At 38.7% G+C, this 19,117-nt stretch overlaps 3 protein-coding genes across 9 annotated transcripts; 2 read left to right on the top strand and 1 right to left on the bottom strand.

Moving 5' to 3' along the window:
- The first annotated feature begins 501 nt into the window (after positions 1 to 501).
- On the top strand, positions 502 to 5,154 carry morn4 (MORN repeat containing 4). The gene is made up of 5 exons (XM_077729852.1): positions 502 to 589; positions 1,140 to 1,266; positions 2,505 to 2,619; positions 2,707 to 2,816; positions 2,897 to 5,154. Exons 2-5 carry the CDS (start codon positions 1,200 to 1,202, stop codon positions 3,043 to 3,045), a joined length of 441 nt encoding a protein of 146 aa, XP_077585978.1. The 5' UTR covers positions 502 to 589; positions 1,140 to 1,199; the 3' UTR covers positions 3,046 to 5,154.
- Positions 2,455 to 16,741, bottom strand: hps1 (HPS1 biogenesis of lysosomal organelles complex 3 subunit 1). 4 transcript variants are annotated; one of them, XM_077729845.1, is made up of 23 exons: positions 16,572 to 16,741; positions 15,732 to 15,901; positions 15,519 to 15,653; positions 15,292 to 15,434; positions 15,036 to 15,144; positions 14,473 to 14,633; positions 14,292 to 14,394; positions 14,094 to 14,172; positions 13,824 to 13,879; positions 13,570 to 13,737; positions 13,061 to 13,240; positions 12,274 to 12,350; positions 12,068 to 12,205; positions 11,300 to 11,364; positions 11,063 to 11,208; positions 10,621 to 10,734; positions 10,469 to 10,551; positions 9,081 to 10,398; positions 8,410 to 8,536; positions 7,061 to 7,417; positions 6,870 to 6,997; positions 6,194 to 6,282; positions 2,455 to 3,144 (listed from the first exon to the last, which is right to left on the bottom strand). In XM_077729845.1, exons 2-18 carry the CDS (start codon positions 15,846 to 15,848, stop codon positions 10,236 to 10,238), a joined length of 2,037 nt encoding a protein of 678 aa, XP_077585971.1. In that variant the 5' UTR covers positions 15,849 to 15,901; positions 16,572 to 16,741; the 3' UTR covers positions 2,455 to 3,144; positions 6,194 to 6,282; positions 6,870 to 6,997; positions 7,061 to 7,417; positions 8,410 to 8,536; positions 9,081 to 10,235. The 4 variants fall into 4 exon arrangements, with proteins under 4 accessions (XP_077585971.1, XP_077585972.1, XP_077585969.1 ...); XM_077729846.1 differs by having other exon boundaries at positions 15,732 to 15,889; XM_077729843.1 differs by having other exon boundaries at positions 2,456 to 3,144; positions 15,732 to 15,944.
- st3gal7 (ST3 beta-galactoside alpha-2,3-sialyltransferase 7) lies at positions 5,953 to 10,195 on the top strand. Of its 4 annotated transcripts, none has more exons than XM_077729851.1 (8): positions 5,953 to 6,051; positions 6,201 to 6,358; positions 6,922 to 7,042; positions 7,115 to 7,455; positions 8,160 to 8,346; positions 8,426 to 8,566; positions 8,745 to 8,897; positions 9,087 to 10,195. In XM_077729851.1, exons 2-8 carry the CDS (start codon positions 6,219 to 6,221, stop codon positions 9,171 to 9,173), a joined length of 1,170 nt encoding a protein of 389 aa, XP_077585977.1. In that variant the 5' UTR covers positions 5,953 to 6,051; positions 6,201 to 6,218; the 3' UTR covers positions 9,174 to 10,195. The 4 variants fall into 4 exon arrangements, with proteins under 4 accessions (XP_077585977.1, XP_077585973.1, XP_077585975.1 ...); XM_077729847.1 differs by having other exon boundaries at positions 7,100 to 7,455; XM_077729849.1 differs by having other exon boundaries at positions 5,954 to 6,051; positions 6,218 to 6,358; positions 7,100 to 7,455.
- Positions 16,742 to 19,117: the final 2,376 nt, after the last annotated feature.

Here is a 19,117-nt window from a genome sequence, read left to right as displayed (position 1 = left end):
TACGTAGGGGCAATTTATTCACCTAGGATAGTACCCTCGAGCACAGAACTGTGTTAGGGCGATCCTTGATAATTATAGGCGCTGTATTATAGTGACAGTAAAATGCAGACTTTAATCAAAGTGTTACATTTTTTTTACACGTGATATAATGAGTGTAGCCGGAATGATGTTGTGGTAAATACTGCTTTGCCGCTGAAGCACCGTGACTGCAACCACGGGGACTTTTTTCAATGAGCAAATACACAGGCAATGAAAAAGTAACAAGGGCGCTAGCCATGGTGCTGATGTAATGATGCCTCCAAATATATCGGACATTTGCACACTAGAATAGTGGAAAGCTAATAGCATGCCATAAAGAGCACACAAACACATAATTTTCTAAATGAATTAATATGTTTTATAATAAATTATGTGTAACACCCAAGGTGGAGGATTGAATGCGTATTTATTACCCGCTTCTCCGTAAAAGCGCTACTTTACGAGCCACATAAAGGCATCATACGCTCCTCCACCGGTTATCATATTTTTTACGCCCATCGGCTCCTTTACGTCGCCTACATGATTCAGAGACAACAAACGTAGCGTGCAGGTAAATAAATAAGCATTTCCCATTTTTACCATTCTTGCTTTTTAGTGCCGTTAGAGCTGATAATTGACTCGTTAGAAAAAGGGGCATCTACCGTATGATCTTGCAAGAATATTTGCGTCAACGCATGCCCTAAACACAGAGGGATACAGTCACTAGTGTGCTTTTCTTTTAATTATGACAGGGTTATTATAGTTGACATTCCTGATATTCGTTATATAATTAAAAAAGACGACTGTGTGCGAAAAATGACACCTGGCTTCCATTTGATCACACTTGTTTGCAGCAGCATTTGATTGAAATGGTCACGTGCGTCCATTCTGTCAATTTAACAACAAATGTGAGACATGAGACGTCATACCAAATAGGTAAAATTCTATACCGTGTTGGCATTTTATGATAATATCCCAAGGCCACACAAAGAACCTCAATTGTAGCTCAATTTAAGTTGTTAACAGTATGATGATGTTATATGTTACATCCAAAGAGATGCTTTTCCTTCTGTCTGGTGACACTGTAATAATCTCATTAGGGCGATTTGTCCCTGATTCAGGTGGGAGGCCAAAGGTAAACCTCTTGTACCTTAATGTGTTTGTCCGATTGAGAGGGCAACATGACACTGACCAGAGGCTCCTTCACCTATGCCACTGGAGAGGAGTATCATGGCGAGTGGAAAGAAGGCAAGTGCTGACCAAGTATAGATCTATGAATACGTATCCGGGCGCCTTAAGATACAAGTGAAAAGTTTTGTTCCTCCCCAACCCTCAACGCCATTATAACCACCATCATTTGCTCTTTTTTTACTCTTATGTACGACCACAAACTTGATTCTAGGAGTGCTGCAGGCTTGTGTTCTTTATCCTCTGGAAAGAACAAATCTCCTGAACTGATAAGGAGAGAGGAGGCGGGCCACAAGTAAATAATATGCATGTGTGCAATTTGTACTGCCCCCAGGTGGGAAAGACGCATTCCCAAATGAACTGCACAATGTGCATTGAAGGACAAACACAATTTTCCTGACTTTGTTTTTCCTATTTAGCATAATTACTTATCCTCGTGGGGGGTGCTGGAGACTATCCCTGCCAAATGTGGACAAAGAATTGGTCTTCATCCAATTGCAGGACACAAAGAAATGAACAATTATTCATCATCAAACTCATACTTAAGGAAAATTTAGGGTGTTCAACCAGCCTCGCATGCATGCATGTTTTTGGAATTTGTGTGGAAACTGGAGTACCCAGAGAAAACTCACACAAGCATGGTGAAAACATGCTAATTGCACAAAGCAAGGTCAAAGCCTAAATCTCAGAACTGTGAGGCAGACGTGCTGACCACGGTTTCCACCGTGCCGCCAAAGGCATCACCAAAAAAATAAAAAAGCCTGAGAGACACTAGAGTAGTGCCATGTAAAAGCTTTTATTCTCTTCCCAGTTATATTTTAAGAACACACTCCTAAATCCTGTAGGCTATTAATAAACCTGTGCGGTGCATAAGTCTACTGTAGATCCTATCTCATCAATTTGTGGTGAAGCCCATTTTTTGGACACTACAGAGTATCAAGGGGAGGTTAGATCATTCCCTGGTTGATTCCTGAAGCAAAAATCCCTGGTAAATATCAAATGGATTAGAGTACAGTTAATTCCTGTCACACAGGAGGCAGATGGGACTCCTAATTTACTTCTAAACCTTTAGCTGACAGTAGGGAGGTTCACAAGGAAGTCTGTAGTAATTCACCTGATAGATAGTGGTGGCACGGCTTGGAAAAGACTTAGTTTCTCTGCCTTGTGCATCTTATTATTTTGTATTAATGACATCTAACAATATTTGTTTGGTTATAAGGAAGTTATAGTCAGGCAGTCATCTAGTGTTAATATAGTTTGGCATTCTTTAATGGTGATATTATGCTCTTTTTTTCTAGGTCGGAGGCATGGAACCGGTCAGCTCAAGTTCCAGGATGGAACCTGTTTCTCAGGGCAGTTTGAGGACGGACTTTTTCATGGCGCTGGAGTTCTGCTCTTTACAGACGGGTCCAGGTGCGTCAGCAAATCGCAATCTATCTTTTTCTTCACATAAGCAGTGATCTTTTAATATTATTGCATTTTGTTTTGTCGCTACGGCAGGTACGAGGGGGAGTTCGCACATGGAAAGTTTCAGGGTCTGGGAATCTTTAGTCGTGTCGACGGAATGAAGTTTGAAGGAGAATTCAAAGGTGGACGTGTGGAAGGATACGGTCAGTGTCATGCTACGTACACGGCAACTGTGGAGTAAAACATTGAAACTGGAAGGTTCATGAGTTGTGTTTACCTGCAGGACTGTTGACGTTCCCACACGGAACACATGGCATTCCCAGGAATGAGGGCTTGTTTCAGAACCACAAACTCCAAAGGCGAGAGAAATGTACTAGCGTGGTGCAGAGGGCGCAGGCATCGGCCAACAATGCTCGCAGTGTCGCTCTTTGACTGCCTGATCTTGACATCACGTCATGGTTTTTGCTTGTTCTGCAGTGCCTCCGGGAGGTGTACTCCTCCCCCTCATGCTCTTTTTTTGTTTCTTCTGCACTATGTTTTTGGGGAAAACAGAAAAAACTCTTTTGTCATATCCATATTTACTCTACTTTGGAGTTCAGACTCATTAATGGTGTCTGAATGTGATAACAAAAGACTGAGAAGGGGACTTTGGCAGCATATTTTATACATTAGTCGACTATTAACGACTTATTTGGCCATGCTGAAAATAACAACACTAATGAAAATGATAGAAATTTCAGAAAATCATTAAAAAAACAGTCATAGATGTTTAAGTGCAAAAACATAACACTTGATGATACAGTCAAGGTTTTTAGGAACATGTTAAAAGATTTTATAAGATATTAACTCCATTCAGAAATCTCGAAAAAAAGGTTATCTGGAGAAAGATAAATGTCATTTCTTGACATAAAAAACTTTCAGAAGGGGATAAAAATTATTTAAAAGATTTTTCAAAAGTTTCTGGTATTTTTCTAAGATAAAAAAGTCCTAACTTGATGTGAATAATTGCATAACTAAGAAGAGAACTGCATTAATTTAAGAAAATGAGAGAAGTTGTAATTTTATGAGAAAAAAGTCATGAATTATCTGGTAAAAACTGATGGTATTGTCATATTTCAATCATTAATCCTATAATAATAATATTATAAATTGTACCTAACTTCAAATGACGCACAATAAGACAACAGCCCTCCAAACAAAAATATTCTCCCTTTTATACCTTCCAAGAGGGGGTTGTTGCACATAAAAAAAACGAATGTAATTTAGTGACTTTTTAAAACGACATAAATTGAAAAAATAATACTCTTTCTTGATGGAACGGAGGGTCCTATTACTTTTAATTATAGTGTACCAAAAGTGCTGTCAAACAAGCTGAGATCTCGTGCACTTAGAAAGAAAAAACTGCAGAATGATACATCTCCATATTCATCTTCTTTTCCCTTTTGCCTTAAAGCTGTTTTGGGGTGCACCAAGCTCATTTGCTCATCCTCTCCTCTTCTGCATCATTGCTATCATGTGTGCACATATGTATGTGTGTGCATGTGCGCGCGCAGAACATACAAATGGATTTGCGTCGCATACTTGAAGGCTGCCTTCACTTTGACAGACATGTTGCTAAGCTGCAACTCCAGAGATCCAAGCGGTACTCGCTTGACTGTATGTGGTAATGACTCCAGAGAGGATTTCATTGTACAATGTTCACAATAGAAGCACTTCCTATCTGGACATTTTCAAACCTGATGTTGAAAAAAAAAAAAAAAAACAAGGCCTTTAGACCAGGACCTAAACTGAGGCAGCTAGCTGAAATACTTTATGTACAGTCTGTGTGGTTTTTTTTGTGTGAAGTGCACAGTGATTGTATTAACTTGGACCTACTGTGCCGTAGCGTATATCAGAGAACCATTGAGATGCAACAACTACTGCTATGTGATGAAAAATAGGCCTTCAAAAGTGTTTTGTGGTTGCTTGCTTCCAACCTTCAACCAAAGAGTGATAAAATATTGGATGTGGGAAATCATATACCGGGCACATCCAAATGTTTTTTTCTTTTTTTCCTTTTTCGAAGAATCCAAAAGTTGGCACATTATTGCAGATACAGATAAAACTAAAGGTATAATCAGACCTTCATTTTAAATGCTCCCAAAGTATTGTGTGTGTTATTGTTGTATTCATTTCTATAATACATGAGGGTAAAAAAAAATCAATAGAGGCTTCTATTGTTGCTTGCTTTGAACTCTGCCTTTTATTAACATAAATAAACTGCAGAGAGCAATTGTAAAGACTGAGTTGGAAAAATGCCAAGCGGTGCATGTTCCAAAAAACACACTAGGATCATTTAATATTCCTTTTGTGTTTTTTTTTTCATTTCATGTCTTTATTTTAATTTTGACTGCTGTAAACTACAAAAAAACACAAAATAATTAGTATATGTATGGTGCTTTAATATTGCTGTGCCTCTACAGAGACCATCACCATGGTTACACCATTTGTTTATTAATTTATTTCACACTAATTACTTTGAGAGATAATGTGGCACGTGTGATAAAGGGGTCTTGAATAAAATCTTTTACTGATTGGACATGTGTATTTTTAGTCTTTTTTAACAAATATTTAAGTTCTACTTGAGTAAAAACTATATGCTATAAAGAACAATTCATCTCTCTACTATTTAACTCTATTTTATAGTTGTACAACAGAAGGAATACTAAAATACAATTGTGCATAATCCCTAGACTCCACAGAAGTGCTCAGTGAGTCCACTTCAACATCATACGTTACCCGCAGAGATACACAATCATGAGCCATTATGGAAAACACATTAATGGGGAAGTATTTCTAAAAATAGCATTGTGAACATTATGGTCACCATATATAATCAACAGCAAATCACCTGAACTCCATGTCATGTTTAATAGTAGGCAGCAATTAGCAAAAAGTATTTTTATGTTCAGCCATGAAAGAAAAAATCTAAATAATGAGGGCTCTGTTGGTGGTTAGCGTGTTCTGGAATACAAACTATTCTGGGTTATTCATCAAACATTACCCTGGTGTAAAATAAAGGACTGCAAATTCCAGCTTTTTCTTATTTTTCCTTTGTCTAGGAAACACCCCTCAAAGCGATTATTATACATGCAACACCTGTATTCTATACGCTAAAGGTGTTTCATTGAAAAGCGTGTAAACATCACTTAACATGAAATACAAATTATTAGAGGCTTTTGTTAGAATCCCTGAAAAAAATCAAATACATTTTGGTTTACGTCATAGGGTTGGCTAAGGGGTCAGACTGGATTGAAACAATGTCCAAACCTCTACAGTTAATGTATAACTCGTGCTAGTCAGAGAGGGAAGGTACTAAGCAACTTCGGCCATTTCACCCACCTGGACATAAGTTTCACCATGTAGTAAAGACCCTGATACTTTTATAGGACTTGGCAGGTATTTAAAGTCTTTTCCAACACTTTTCCATTATATACAATTTAAAATGCAACATTGTTAATGGAATGGAGTAAAGATAACTAAAATACATAGCTATTGTATTACACTTCTATCATGTGTAAAAAGTCAATATATACTTTACCTGTGAGTTGGAGTGTGTCATTAGAATGGTGACCCTCAATGGCTTGAGTGTAAAAGAGCATCATGGTGTATCGCTACATCTGCCTGAGGCTGTCGAGGCAGAGTTTAGGACAAAAGCAGAAATCAGACAAGTCGATACAGCAGGAAGAGACTTTTTCATTAGCAGGTAAAAATTAAAAAGTGGAACAGGAAAACTGCTATATTGCAATGCTGTGATGATGATGAAGCTAAAGCACTTGGGTTGGGTTTGGGTCTTGTAAAACAAATAAATAAATGAATAAAAGAATTGGGCTGCATCATGCTACTCTAAAAACAAACATCATGCAAGTTAAAATACACATACAATCAGGTCAAAATCAGGATTTGTTCTATCATTTTTCTAAATTCATAGATTTGTATTAAGCCTGAACTTCACTTAAGTTGCTGATGTTATCTTACCTTTTTCAGGTGACTTTGATCAGGATGGTAAAAGATCATAGGACTGTCTCCAAAATCTGTATGAGACATTGCTAGAAAATAACAGCAAAAAAAAACTCATGTTAATTACTTAAGTGTATATATTTTAAGTTTTTTAAGCGGGTTTCCCTAATCCAAATGCTAAAGTTTTTGCTTGAGTGACTATGTCAAAGCAATTTTAACAGAAGAGTGCCAGTACTAGTATTGCTTTACATGCTCACCTGGCCATGGTCAGCTAAAAAGCCAACATAATACTGTGATGTTGTCATCCAGGACTGAAAACGCTGTCATCTTTATGCTTCTTCTGGTTGGATGTTATGCTGCTATTCTTATTCCAGCCTATTTCCCCCTGGATAAATTCTCTCTGTCTGATAATCAATATTTCAACCAGGAGGTTTGTATGTATACACACCAACAAAGGCACCCTTGCAGACATGATGCACATGCACAGTCTCCTCATTTTCAGGATGTACTGAACCGTTCGGCCTCTCTGTTGTCTGGTCGCTGTCACCGTCACTGGTGCGTGGAGCATCTGAAGCAGCTTCCATGTTCATCAGCCCTGACGGATATCCCCGTGTTTCTACGGCGAGAAGGGAGCGCCGCAGCATGGGATGAGTCCCCTCCTCTGGGGCTCCGTGGGTGTCAAGAGCATCTGGCTCGGGCACTGGCCTCTTTGCCCAAACCCGGCTTGCCTTGGTCTTTGCATAGAGGAGGTCGCTGTACAAGATGTGTGGTGGTGGGCAGTGGAGGAGTCCTCCATGGGAGTCGCCTGGGAGCGCATATAGATCAGTACGATGTCATCATCAGGTGTGTTTGGCAAACAGATTGAGGAGAGATGTTTTACTATCCGTTAATAACAAAAGAAGTTGTTTTTAACACTCTAAATTGTCCCTAGGTATGAGTGTGAGTGTGGATGTTTTTGCCCTGCGATTGGCTGGCCACCAATTAAGGGTGTCCCCTGCCTGGTGCTCATAGTTGGCTGGGATAGGCTTCAGCACCCCCGCGACCCATGTGAGAATAAGCAGTATGAAAAATGAATGAATAAAGGACCCTAGAGATTACTATTTTTTTAAACAACTGGGTTATTTCATCACAAAATGTTAGATTTGGAGAAAAGTAGAATAAGTATTTTAAAAATGTCATGTTGTTGTGGGGTTTTTTTTTCAATTCCAGCATTCTTAGTGCCTGGGTTTTTCCCTTGTAGGACAAGCTGCTTTTGTTTTTTTTCTTCCTCCCATTTATAATTCAGTACTTTTGTTAATAATAAAGCATATTGGATTGCGTACTTGCTCCGATCTTGCTGACCTGCATTCGGCTCCTCTTTACCTCGTTCCTCTTTTGCTCTCCTGCCATATTCGTGAAAAACATATTGAACTTTAAAAATTTTATAACTGAAGGGTTACTGTGGCAGCTATTCTGTTGTTTGAGATACTGCTCTAACTTGTGCACCTTTCAAAAAGACTGTATTGTAAAAGATAATCATGTGAATTTTCTTTCTCACCCCCATCGAGGATGAATAACGCTCCAGTGCTAGGATATGAGAGAGACACTGGTTCTCGCACCACTATCCGGTTAATTTACCCCGAGGGAGCACCTAGCTCCGCCAATGAATACAACGAGACCTCCATCATTGCTCTTGTGGTGTTCAAGAGTCTGGACCTGGACTGGCTCACGTCTATCATCAATAAACAACCTCTGGTGGGTGCGCACCAACAGAAATGGACACATTGAATTGAAATAAGAAATAGATCTGTGCCTTACCTCACTCTTTTCAAAGGGATTCTGGTCCAAGTTGTGGTTCTGGAAGGATGTGGTGGATGATATCCCTTTGAAGGCATATAACTTTCAAATCCTCCATCCAGATATTATTCGCAGGACTGGTGAAGTCCTGCAGAAATATTCACACAAACAAAGAAAAGTGAGTATTTTTTTGCACCTTATTAACCCTCAGATCTGACTCGACCCCAGACTCTTCCATAAATGGGTCATAAATGAACTTAACTGATAACAATTTTTCATTACAAAGATATTTGAAGAAACTGCTCTTTACTAAATGGCAGGAAGAAATACTGTAGTAAGCATGTGTTGTGTTGAAGATAAGGGTGCCCACTCTCGGGGCTGGTGCAGTGGTCATGGCGCTACAGCTCTGTGATCATGTGAGCCTGGCAGGCTTTGGTTACAACATGCAGCACCCACATGCCCGTCTTCACTACTACGAGACCATACACATGGCTGCCATGAAGGCTCAAGTAAGTCCAACTATATCAGTGGCGTTCAATGCAAGTTATTACCAGCAAAATCTCGAGTTTTTGAATTGTATTTTGAGTAGGAATCCCTCATAATAATCCAGTCATATTTAATATACAATGAAGGTCTATCCCATTTGTGTTTGGCCTCAGAGGAGGTGTTTGTTCCACTTTGTGTTCTTGTACCTGCAGGTAGTTCATGACGTCTCCTCTGAGAAGCTCTTTTTGCGGCAGCTGGTGGCAGCCGGTGCTGTCAACGACCTCACGGGAGCTCTGTGATGCGGATGCTCAGACGCTGACACTAATGTGAACTTGGAATGTGCTCACCTCCTCCCTTTGCTTCCCGCCGTGAGGTTGATTATGATGATGATGTCCTACATTACTGTGACCACGCAGCTGCTTGGAAGCGGTGGAAACTGACCTTTGAAGCACATCCTTAGGGTTTGACGAAGAACTTGGTGAATTCAACTATACACATAAAGATTAGAGGATAAGTACATGACTGAAAATGCCCTTCTTGACAGAAAGTTATATCATCATCCTAATAATGGCACAGTGGGCCTACTTTATTATAGTAATTTGGTAACAAAAATAGCCCATTCACAACCAATAATTTATGAATGTTTGAATTGGTATACCTATTGATATACACTCCTACACACAATTATGGATGTATGTTTGGAATGATAAATATGAACACACCCTTTAAATGAGTTTTAAGAGTTGGTCATTGATGGCATGGTGGTACATTAAGGCAGCATGGGATCGATTCCAACCCGGTGAAGGTGTGATTCTGACTGCGGACGGTTTTCTGTCTTTGAGTGTGTCCTACGACTGACTTGCGAAGAGTTTAGGTTGTTCTCTGTCTGTAGCCTGAAATCAGCTGGGATATGCTCCATAACCCAGTGACCCTGATAAGGATACATGTTGAAGATGGATGGATGGATCGGATTTTAACTTTGTGTGACCTTCCCCTAAAAAAGAAGAATATCACTAAACTACCTATATGGACTGCTAAAGAAAATGCATGCAAGAAAAATACTGTCATTCATTTTCTGTAAAGAAAGATAAAACTCCATGTGAACAATAACACATGCTTCTTATGGTATATGACAGCCTTTATCATGACATGACACCTGTCATTAACATGAATGAATACTTATGATAAATGTCAGCACCTCACAGCATGACAGTGATCTAACCAAGTTTTTTTTTTTATGTATGTTGCCGTGTTGGTGGCATGGAAAAAAAAGAAGCAGACTGTCACAAAAGTGCTATAATAAAATATTAAAATGTGCATAACTAAAGTGGGCTTATTCTACAGTACTGTATGCTGAATGTCTAGAGGAGTGGGTTGCGCGAGGGCTCCCACAGCTTGCTGGCCAGCTGTTTGCAGTGCTGCAGGATGATGTCAGTGGGAATGACACCCAGGTGCACAGTGAGCAACTCATAGCACTTTACCACCTCACCTTGATGGCTCTTACTGTAGTAGCGAAGCAGCTTCCTGAAGACAGTCGATGTAAATTGAAATTATTCTAAAAATAAATAAATAAAGTTCAGTGAAGTCCTCTCACCTGTAGTAATCCCAAGCAAGCGTCCCGATGGGAGCAGAGTCATCGGGTAGGGTGGGCATTTCCACTGCATCCAACTTGTAGCCCTGATAGGTTACACAAGTTAATTTAAAATGAAATAGTATTTCTTCATGAAGGTAGTTGAACAAACTTACAGTTTCATTTTCAAACCAGAGGAAGTAGCAGAAATAGAAGTCGCCGTCTCGTAGCGTGACAGTAGAGTAACCCTTTTGGAGGTATCGCCGTGTTGTGCTCACAAGCTTCCAAACCTTAAATGTAATACAGTAGGTTGAGGCAACATAATGCAAATCATTGAAAATACACAAATAGAAGCTAGCATCCTGCTATCATATTTTCTATGTCTGAAAAAAACTACTTTTTTAGGTTGTGCTTGGACAAAAAAGCCTGCTTTAGAGTAGTATCTATGAAGTATCTGCAGTGTTCCTACAATGGCAGATATTGCAGCAAACATATCATAAATATTAAATAGAGCCAATTAAATTTACAATCTGAAGAGGATCATTAAAAGGTGTTGTTGTTAGGTAAAGTCACCCACTTGAAATTGTACACAGTATTTGCCTGACAAGTGCAACTCACCTTGTTTTTAATAAACTGAGCCACTGGTCCTTTTCCCAGCTCTGATGTGGTGCGTTCAGTGACGTTGAGGGACGGTGCGATCATCTGGCCTGTAGATCGATCCACGCAAATGAAGTGGATGAGGCCTGGGAAGTCCTCCAGGTACGTGAGGTCAAATGGGTCAAGGACAGCATGGGCACTATGAGATGTCTTATCCGAGGATATACGAGTGATGGGGTGATTCTATGACAGGATATGACACCATGGTTATGTTTCGCTTGCTTTTCACTAGCAAGAAGTCCTTCCAGTCTATTAGCTTTTCCCTGGGAGCAGACAAGACAAGGAAAAGGAAGACAGGAGACAAATTGAGCAACATTTTCATGAGAAATTCAAGTCTATTTCCATATACCCAATTAATGCGTTGTATTAAATAACTGGGTTTGAACTATACTCCAAACCATACATCAGATATACCATTCCAACAACTGAATTTCCCAAATATCTACTTAGCAAATTATACATGGCAGCAATTCAATTAATTTCTCTAGAGTTTATAGGATATAACCTGAAAACAAAAAAAATATCTAATTATTGACAGTTTGTGGGCAAAAATGTTTAGCTACATAAATCTGGATAGGACAAAAAAATAATCAAAATGTTATAAAATGTTATCCAAGTATGACTGGATAGGGCTTTGAATGATTGATACATTGACAACAAGATGTTGATAGGGAAAACTGTCTCTAAGATTGACAATAATTTTGTTTCTAAATATTTCCTAATGAAATTTACAAGAGAGTGCGAATATAGTATCCACACTGGCCCTATATCATCTGAAACTACATAGTGGTACTTGATTCCAAGATTCCACATAAATCCCCATGAAAAGGGACTTACATTTTTTTGTTGTGCGGAGTTATTTTGAATTCGATTTCTACTGCGTAGCAATTTATAGATTGGAGAATGCAGTAAATACTGTAAACACCTTTTGCTCTCTGAGTAAATACCATACTGCCTAATACGTACTGCAGCATGGCTTGGGCTCGCTCCTGCAGAACGGGAGAAAGTTTCCGACGAATGTCAGCCGGACCGGCGTCAATTAGGAAGCACTGGCGGTAAATGCCGCACAGCTGAGTTTTCATGTTTTGACACCAAGGGATGAGACTGCAATGAAAACAAAGCAAGATTTACCCTTGGAAAAGGGAACATTCACAGCCAGCAAAAGTACTCACTCTTTGTTGAAGCCATGTCCACCTCGGGAAAAGGCCCGATTCTTGAACTCACTCCAGACATTTTGTAAATGGGAAGACTGCATTAAAAAGAGCACAATGCCAAACTTGTCAGCCAGAGCTACATATGGTAACACAAATCAACAGAATTACTCAATCTCCACACTCTATGATAAGACGCATGATCCAAATTTAATAAAATCCAAGAAAAAAGAAACATAGCACGCAGTGGGTGTCTGTTCTTTTCAAATCTGTCAAACCACTCATGCCTGGATTTAATTGGTTCTTCTTTAATGACACCAACCACCGCACAGAACCTTCTTTGCCAATAAAATCCCCAGTTTGTTTACATTGGACGAAGTAACTAGATTTTTTGGCTTTGGGGAACAATAGGCATATGTGAGCAAACTCTGGTTATCCCATTCTTTTAATATATGTCTAACCACCTATGGTTAGTCATAAATCATTCTTCTGTAGTAATGCCAAGGGTCTTCCCTTGATAATAAGTTGGCACCTATACTTGAAAATAACTCATTGTTTCATAAAAGGAACCCTGGAGATTTATGCTAGCAACAAAATGAATGTGTTTGACAATGCATTCTGAGAGCACTACATTTATAAAGTGGTGGCGGTTAAAAATTATGAAAACACCCAGCAAAATGCATGGAAAATTTGATAACTGCATCAAGGATCCATGAAGCGCATTAGTCCGTAAACATATTAACAAATTATGCTTTGTTTATAGTTTAGTTCAATTTAATGTGAAAAAAAGAAAACTGAAAATCAATACTTGAATGTCACTGGGCCCAAGAGCTTTGATGAATTTGTCAAGTTTGCTTCTTATGTCATGTATGGTTGGTTGACTTCTAGTAGCAGATGATCCCTCCTGGCCTTCACTCAAACGTTTCTCCAGTTTGGCAAAAGCCTCCAGAAACATGTAAACGGACGCAGCCACTGCACTGGTGGGAATCTGAACAAAGATTAGTAGAACAAGGACAGTATAAGGTAAAATTAAAAAAGAACATGATAGTATGAGAGACATTTTCCCAGAAACGATTGCGATAAAAAATACTATCATCAATTTGTTTTCCTGTTGCCGTGAACAGTATAACTTAAACTAAACCTGGTAAAATTGCATACAAAAGGTATGAAAAATTCAGTCATTCATGTTATATTGAATGGTAACACATAAGAAATAGCTATACTATATTTTTTATGAAAGCCTGTTGGGAGCTCAGTCGACATAGTATAATTATTGTGATAGGCCTATTAAGGAAAGAGACGCACATATTCACAAACCTTAGTTAGGAGTACCAGTGTTATTCCCGGCCAGAGAGGCAGGCAGTACATGGAGTGAGGCATCATCGGATACAGACCCTCCTTGTGAGACACCTCTAAAAACACCCTGCGTGGAGCGGATGGATCAGGAGGAGGAACATCCAGAGTGTGTAGACTGTCTTCTGCCATCTGAAAGCAAAACAATGCAATGAAAACATTGGACATGTAATGAAATTATTGGTGTAATATCACACAAAAGTATTATCAAGACAAACATGAATGTCGGGATCTACAAACTCAAACACCGTGGCTTCTTGTTTTGTTTGTTTTTCTGGAAGAAAGAAAGATGAAATTTGCCAAAATTAGAAACATTACATATATGTATTTGGTAGAGTACGCATTTTATTACATTTAAAGGGAAAGAACACATCGAGTATGAAAAAGGTTTGCTCAAAAAGTATCAAAGTATACAAATCACATTTCTTCAATGTCTAAAAATATAGTAACTAATGTTTAAATATATACACACACACATAGAAACTTACCTGAAGAGCTTGAGTCAGTGGGGGAAGGCTGAGGTGTGTAAAAGTTCTCGGCGCCTGAGCCACTCGTACTATCAAAATCCTTCCAAAAAAAAAGAGAAAAAATGATGTGCATAATTGATAAAATAACATTAATTAAAACCATGTTGAAAACCTTGAAGGCCAAAGTAATTGTCACTCTGTAAAGTACATAGTACATACCTCAGATGAGTGGTCATCTTGGTCTATGTTGCTAGGATACATGTTTTGAGCCATGATGATGAGGGCCAAAAGGTCTGAAGTGGAGAGCGTGCTCGCACTACGGCTGAAGATGCATTTGTGAATGCTTCAAGTTATTTGAGGAAGGTAAGATAATGTGGTAAGCAACTGCAAGTGGAAGTACCTGGAGTAGAAGGCCAGTAATTTGGTGTGCACCAGGATGAAAGCATGCTGGACCTCCTCACCAGACCTCTCTACACTGTTGTTAAGCTGTTGAACCAGACGACGCTCTAAGAACTCAATGCATTGCTCACACAATGTGGGGTGGATGAGCCTCTCCACCGCCTTACAAGAGAAAAAAACTCAATCACTGATCATAACATCATTATGCATCTGTATTTGACCAGTTCTCCATACAAAATGCAAAACATTCAGTTAAATCTTTTTATCGCCATCTAGCGGTGAAATATTTAAACAAAGATGTGATCAAATGACAAGTGAACACTTTTAAGAGATGTAACTAAATTAAAATTTTGTTTTGCTCTTTGTTTTATTAAAGTAAATAGGGACATGTTCAAGAAAAAAACAGTCCCATTATTAGATTAGATGAAATTTTATTCATCCCATACTGGGGAAATTCACCAGAAGGGTGCAAAACGCAAAAAGGTGAAAAATCAGACACATATAACACTAATGAAGATTTTGTTTAGTCTTTCTTGGAAAAATAAGATGGTGAATACACTCTACCTCCACTAAGAAACTCTGGTCATTCTCCCTGAGGTGGTTGTGAGTGTCTAACAGACTCTGAAGATGTCTCCACAGACGTGCCCTTTGCTCTGTGTCTTGAGGACGGAGTCTACACAATAACAACAAAAACAAAAGCATTCATAATGTGTGAGCTCACATCAATGACAGAAGAACAATATAAAGTACAAGAAGTCAACATAAACCCCAATCGTAAGAAAACTGCCACTGAGTAGTGCACATTTCGGACATGTCTTACTCTCTCCTGATGAGGCTACCGCTGAGAGTGACCATGCCAAAGAGGACCTCTAAAATCTTCTTGGTTACATATATCTTCCTCCTCAGGTCGTCCTCCTCCTCCTCGCCATCCCCATTCACGGCAATGTAAAGACACTCGTCAAACTGTAGGGCAGCACAGAAGGTCATTTACACATAAGTGTGAAAACTTGACTATCTATTACATATGTTTTGTGTTATTTGCTGTACCTGCTGAAGTACATAGATGTGGTTGTTCTCTGTGGTGAAGCAGGTGTAGCTGTCACCCATCCTGTCCACCATGGAGCTGCAGGAAATGATGATAGGCGCGAACAAGGTGCTAATACTGTCTTCAAAGGCTGGAAGCTTTAATGACCACATATTGTTGATTTATTACAAGACAGGTAATCACATGTAGCTATAATTTAAACCTTTCATCTCTACCCTCTGGCCTTCTTCTTGGGCGGCGCCATACTGCTCCTGGATACTCTTCTGGAAGCCCAAGTCTGTCCAATGGAAGAGAACCTCAGCACTCTCGGTGGTGATGAGCAAGGCTTTCATTTGCAATAATTGCCTTCTTTCTTTGGAAGGACTCCACCAATCTGCATGAAAAACTTATATACAGCACCTTTATTGAATCAGATGTGATGAAGAGAGCTGCAAAAAATATTTATCAATCAATATGTGGATAAATTGTTTTCAATGAATAGATAAACAGAATAATGTCTTTCTTTTGGAGAACACAGGGTATTTCTTCAAATTAAATCAAAGTGATTACAATTCATTTACTGGGTTGGTCCAAAGACTGCAAAAAAAAAAAATGTTGATGATTGCTTTCCAAAGTAAAAACAGATGTTTCCAACTGTCTTATTTTGATTAATCACACAGACAATCGGGCTGCTTTTAAGAACCACAATGGAAAATGGATAACTTTTACTGTTAAGTTAAAATACAAGATAGTTGGAAAGAGGGGTCCTTGATGAAAGCCCATCTAAAATATGCATGAATGATGAAAATGATTGTAAATTGATGATAGTAAATTATGATTCATTGTCCATGAACAGCTACATCACTTGCGATATGTTTCAGTGTTTTTGTGTTGTGCAGATCAAATTACATATTAAATCAGTTTTAGAAACGATTATGATTATTCTTGGCAAATTTTACCATATTCCTGTTCTTCTATTTAGTCCTTGAAAATGTTCAAGAAAGTTTCAAACTTTCTTAAAGAACACGTACTTTCCACCAATTTAATATAACAATTTCAAGGGCATAAAGACTTACTTTGAGTTTTTCAGTGCTGACGGTGTTGACATTAGGTTCCAATGATATGTTCTTGCTTGATTTGAAAATTTCGTCCAGTTTGTGTGCATAATTGTGCTCTGCATTCCTTCCGCATTTGAGCCGCAGCACGACCACATCACGTGGCCGCAGCACGACTACATCATGTGACCTCAGCACTGGCAGTGTTTGTGCGAGCCAGTATACACTGCAGTATTTATTTATGTATTTATTTTTAAATAAATGTGTTTGTGTGCCAGTGCCGTGTGCTGACTCGAGTGCAAATCATGACCAACACTGACATTTTAAGATATTAATTTTCTTACCTTAGCAAGGGTTGCAGGGGGTGCTGGAGCCAAGCTTAGTTGCCAGCCAATCACAGACCACTAGGAGACAAACAACCATTCATATTCAGACTTATACCTACATACAATTTAGAGTGTTGAACCAGTCTACATGCATGTTTTTGGGGGCAATTTAGATAGTTCAACAGGCCTACCATGTTTGTACTGGAGTACCCGGAGAAAACCCATACAAGCTCAGACAGAACATGCAAACTCACCATAGTGAATACTGACCTCAGATCGAACCCACGACACCAAGACTTTGAGGACGACACGCTAAACACCTCAGGGATAATATATTGAGTAAAATATAAAGGACTAATTTTAACATTGTTGTTGTAGAATTAAAGAGAATAAGAGGAGCCGCTTTGGTGAACCCAAAACTGCAGAGCTACATTTTTACAAGACGCAATAAATTTGTAGGAATAATAATTTCAGTGGCGTGACAGCGTCTTTGCAGTACGGAGAAAGTTGTTGTCCAGGGCGGTCCCTGCCTTAACTGTTTATACAATCTGATCAGCCAAAAGACAAGCAAGGCCCCCCTCACCCCCAGAACCAGCTTGGAGGATTTCAGCATGTTTACTCAGTATATACAGGAGTCAGAGAAAACAAGAGTCTGGCTTCCCAGAACACTGACGGGAGCAGATTAGCTGTTGGCCCAAACGTGGAACTTGGTGCACTCAGGGACCCTTTTAAGCCCAGCAAGGTTAATGAAACATAAATGTTTAGTTTTATGCTTCGCTCAAGAAGCCAAGCATACATTCCGCACTGAAAATTTTGATACGATACAGATTTGTGTAGCCAAGAAAAATCAGATAGAACATGAATAGCGATCACAAAACCGACATCTTTAGTGGTTGGAATGTAATTAAATAAATAAATAAAATAACGTATACTTGTACAGGGTTTTCCCAGGCAAAGATGTAAACGTCAACACATTCATACATAACCTCGCCTGGCAAGGGATCATGTTTTTTTTTATAATTATAATTTTCTTTAAAAAATATATACATAATCCAGAAGAAATCAGTAATCTGTGGAAAAAAATTACTTACTTAATTACACTATTATAAAGTACAAGGGAATCAATAACCACGTGTGATGTACAGTTTATTACATTAATATGATTGTACCAATTGTGTGAATTAAGTTGTTTGTGTTTTTTAAGAAAACTAACTTTTATTTATCCTTAAAATCAACTAATTACAGTAAAATGAAGAGAACAGTAAACGTAAAGTGCTTTATGTTTCTGCAGTACCCAAAGCACTTCACATTAGCTCACATTCACCCATCCACACGTATATATTTAGTATACGTATACACAAATGGTGCTGCTGCCAAGCCAGCGGCAGCCAACCCACTGGGGAGCAAATTAGGGTTCAGTGTCTTTCCCAAGGCTATTGGAATAGCAATTAACTTTGTATTCTGAGAAAAGAATCCATTATTAGTCTGCATTTATAGAACTGTACATTTCTGCCTCTTCTTGATTATTCTTAATGCTTTTCGGGGAAATTGCATGGGAAGGGATTCAAAATGACTTTACCGTCACTCTTATTTTTAGCCAATTTAGCTTTATCTCAATTTCACTTTGCACTGTTAAATACATTTAAATTCATATTACTCACGTGTGATGGCGTTTATTCATACTTATTTAAAATGTTAAACACTGGACAAAAACATTGATGTACATTAAACAAGTGTTGTCTTACTAATCAGTAAAAAAATTGCAAAAAAAATCATTGTCAATAAATAAGGCAAGCCAATTAGACACAATGAGGCCATTTTCAGAAAGCCAAATAAAATCGACAAAGGAAAATACAGGTGTTTGTTACAAGTGTGTCCCATATGTGCCTCTAAGTAAACTTGAATTTAATTTGGTGCTATATGATTGAAGGTGACAGTTATTCCAACATGGCTTTTTAAAAAGTTTGGGGACGTGTCCTTCATGTAGACCCTCGCTTTAAACATTTTTCGGCTGCCGGCACTTTAAACCAACTTTGACACATGATCCCAAACAATTTTCTCGAGACAGAGCAGTTCAATTCAGTATAAACTTAACACAGCAACATTCTGTGTTTTCTCATAAACCTAAAGAGGGAAAAAACTGCCTACGGTGGTGGGACTGTGGGAGCCTTCAAGACGCCTGGTTTCAGTGTTAACCGCTTTGCTTTAAATCTCACATCATGTCAACACTCTTGGCCTTTA

This window comes from Stigmatopora nigra, chromosome 12 (assembly GCF_051989575.1).
Source record: "Stigmatopora nigra isolate UIUO_SnigA chromosome 12, RoL_Snig_1.1, whole genome shotgun sequence".
NCBI classification, from domain to species: Eukaryota; Metazoa; Chordata; class Actinopteri; order Syngnathiformes; family Syngnathidae; genus Stigmatopora; species Stigmatopora nigra.
The sequence above is the reverse complement of the archived record's forward strand: the minus strand, read 5'-3'. Positions and strand labels throughout refer to the sequence as shown.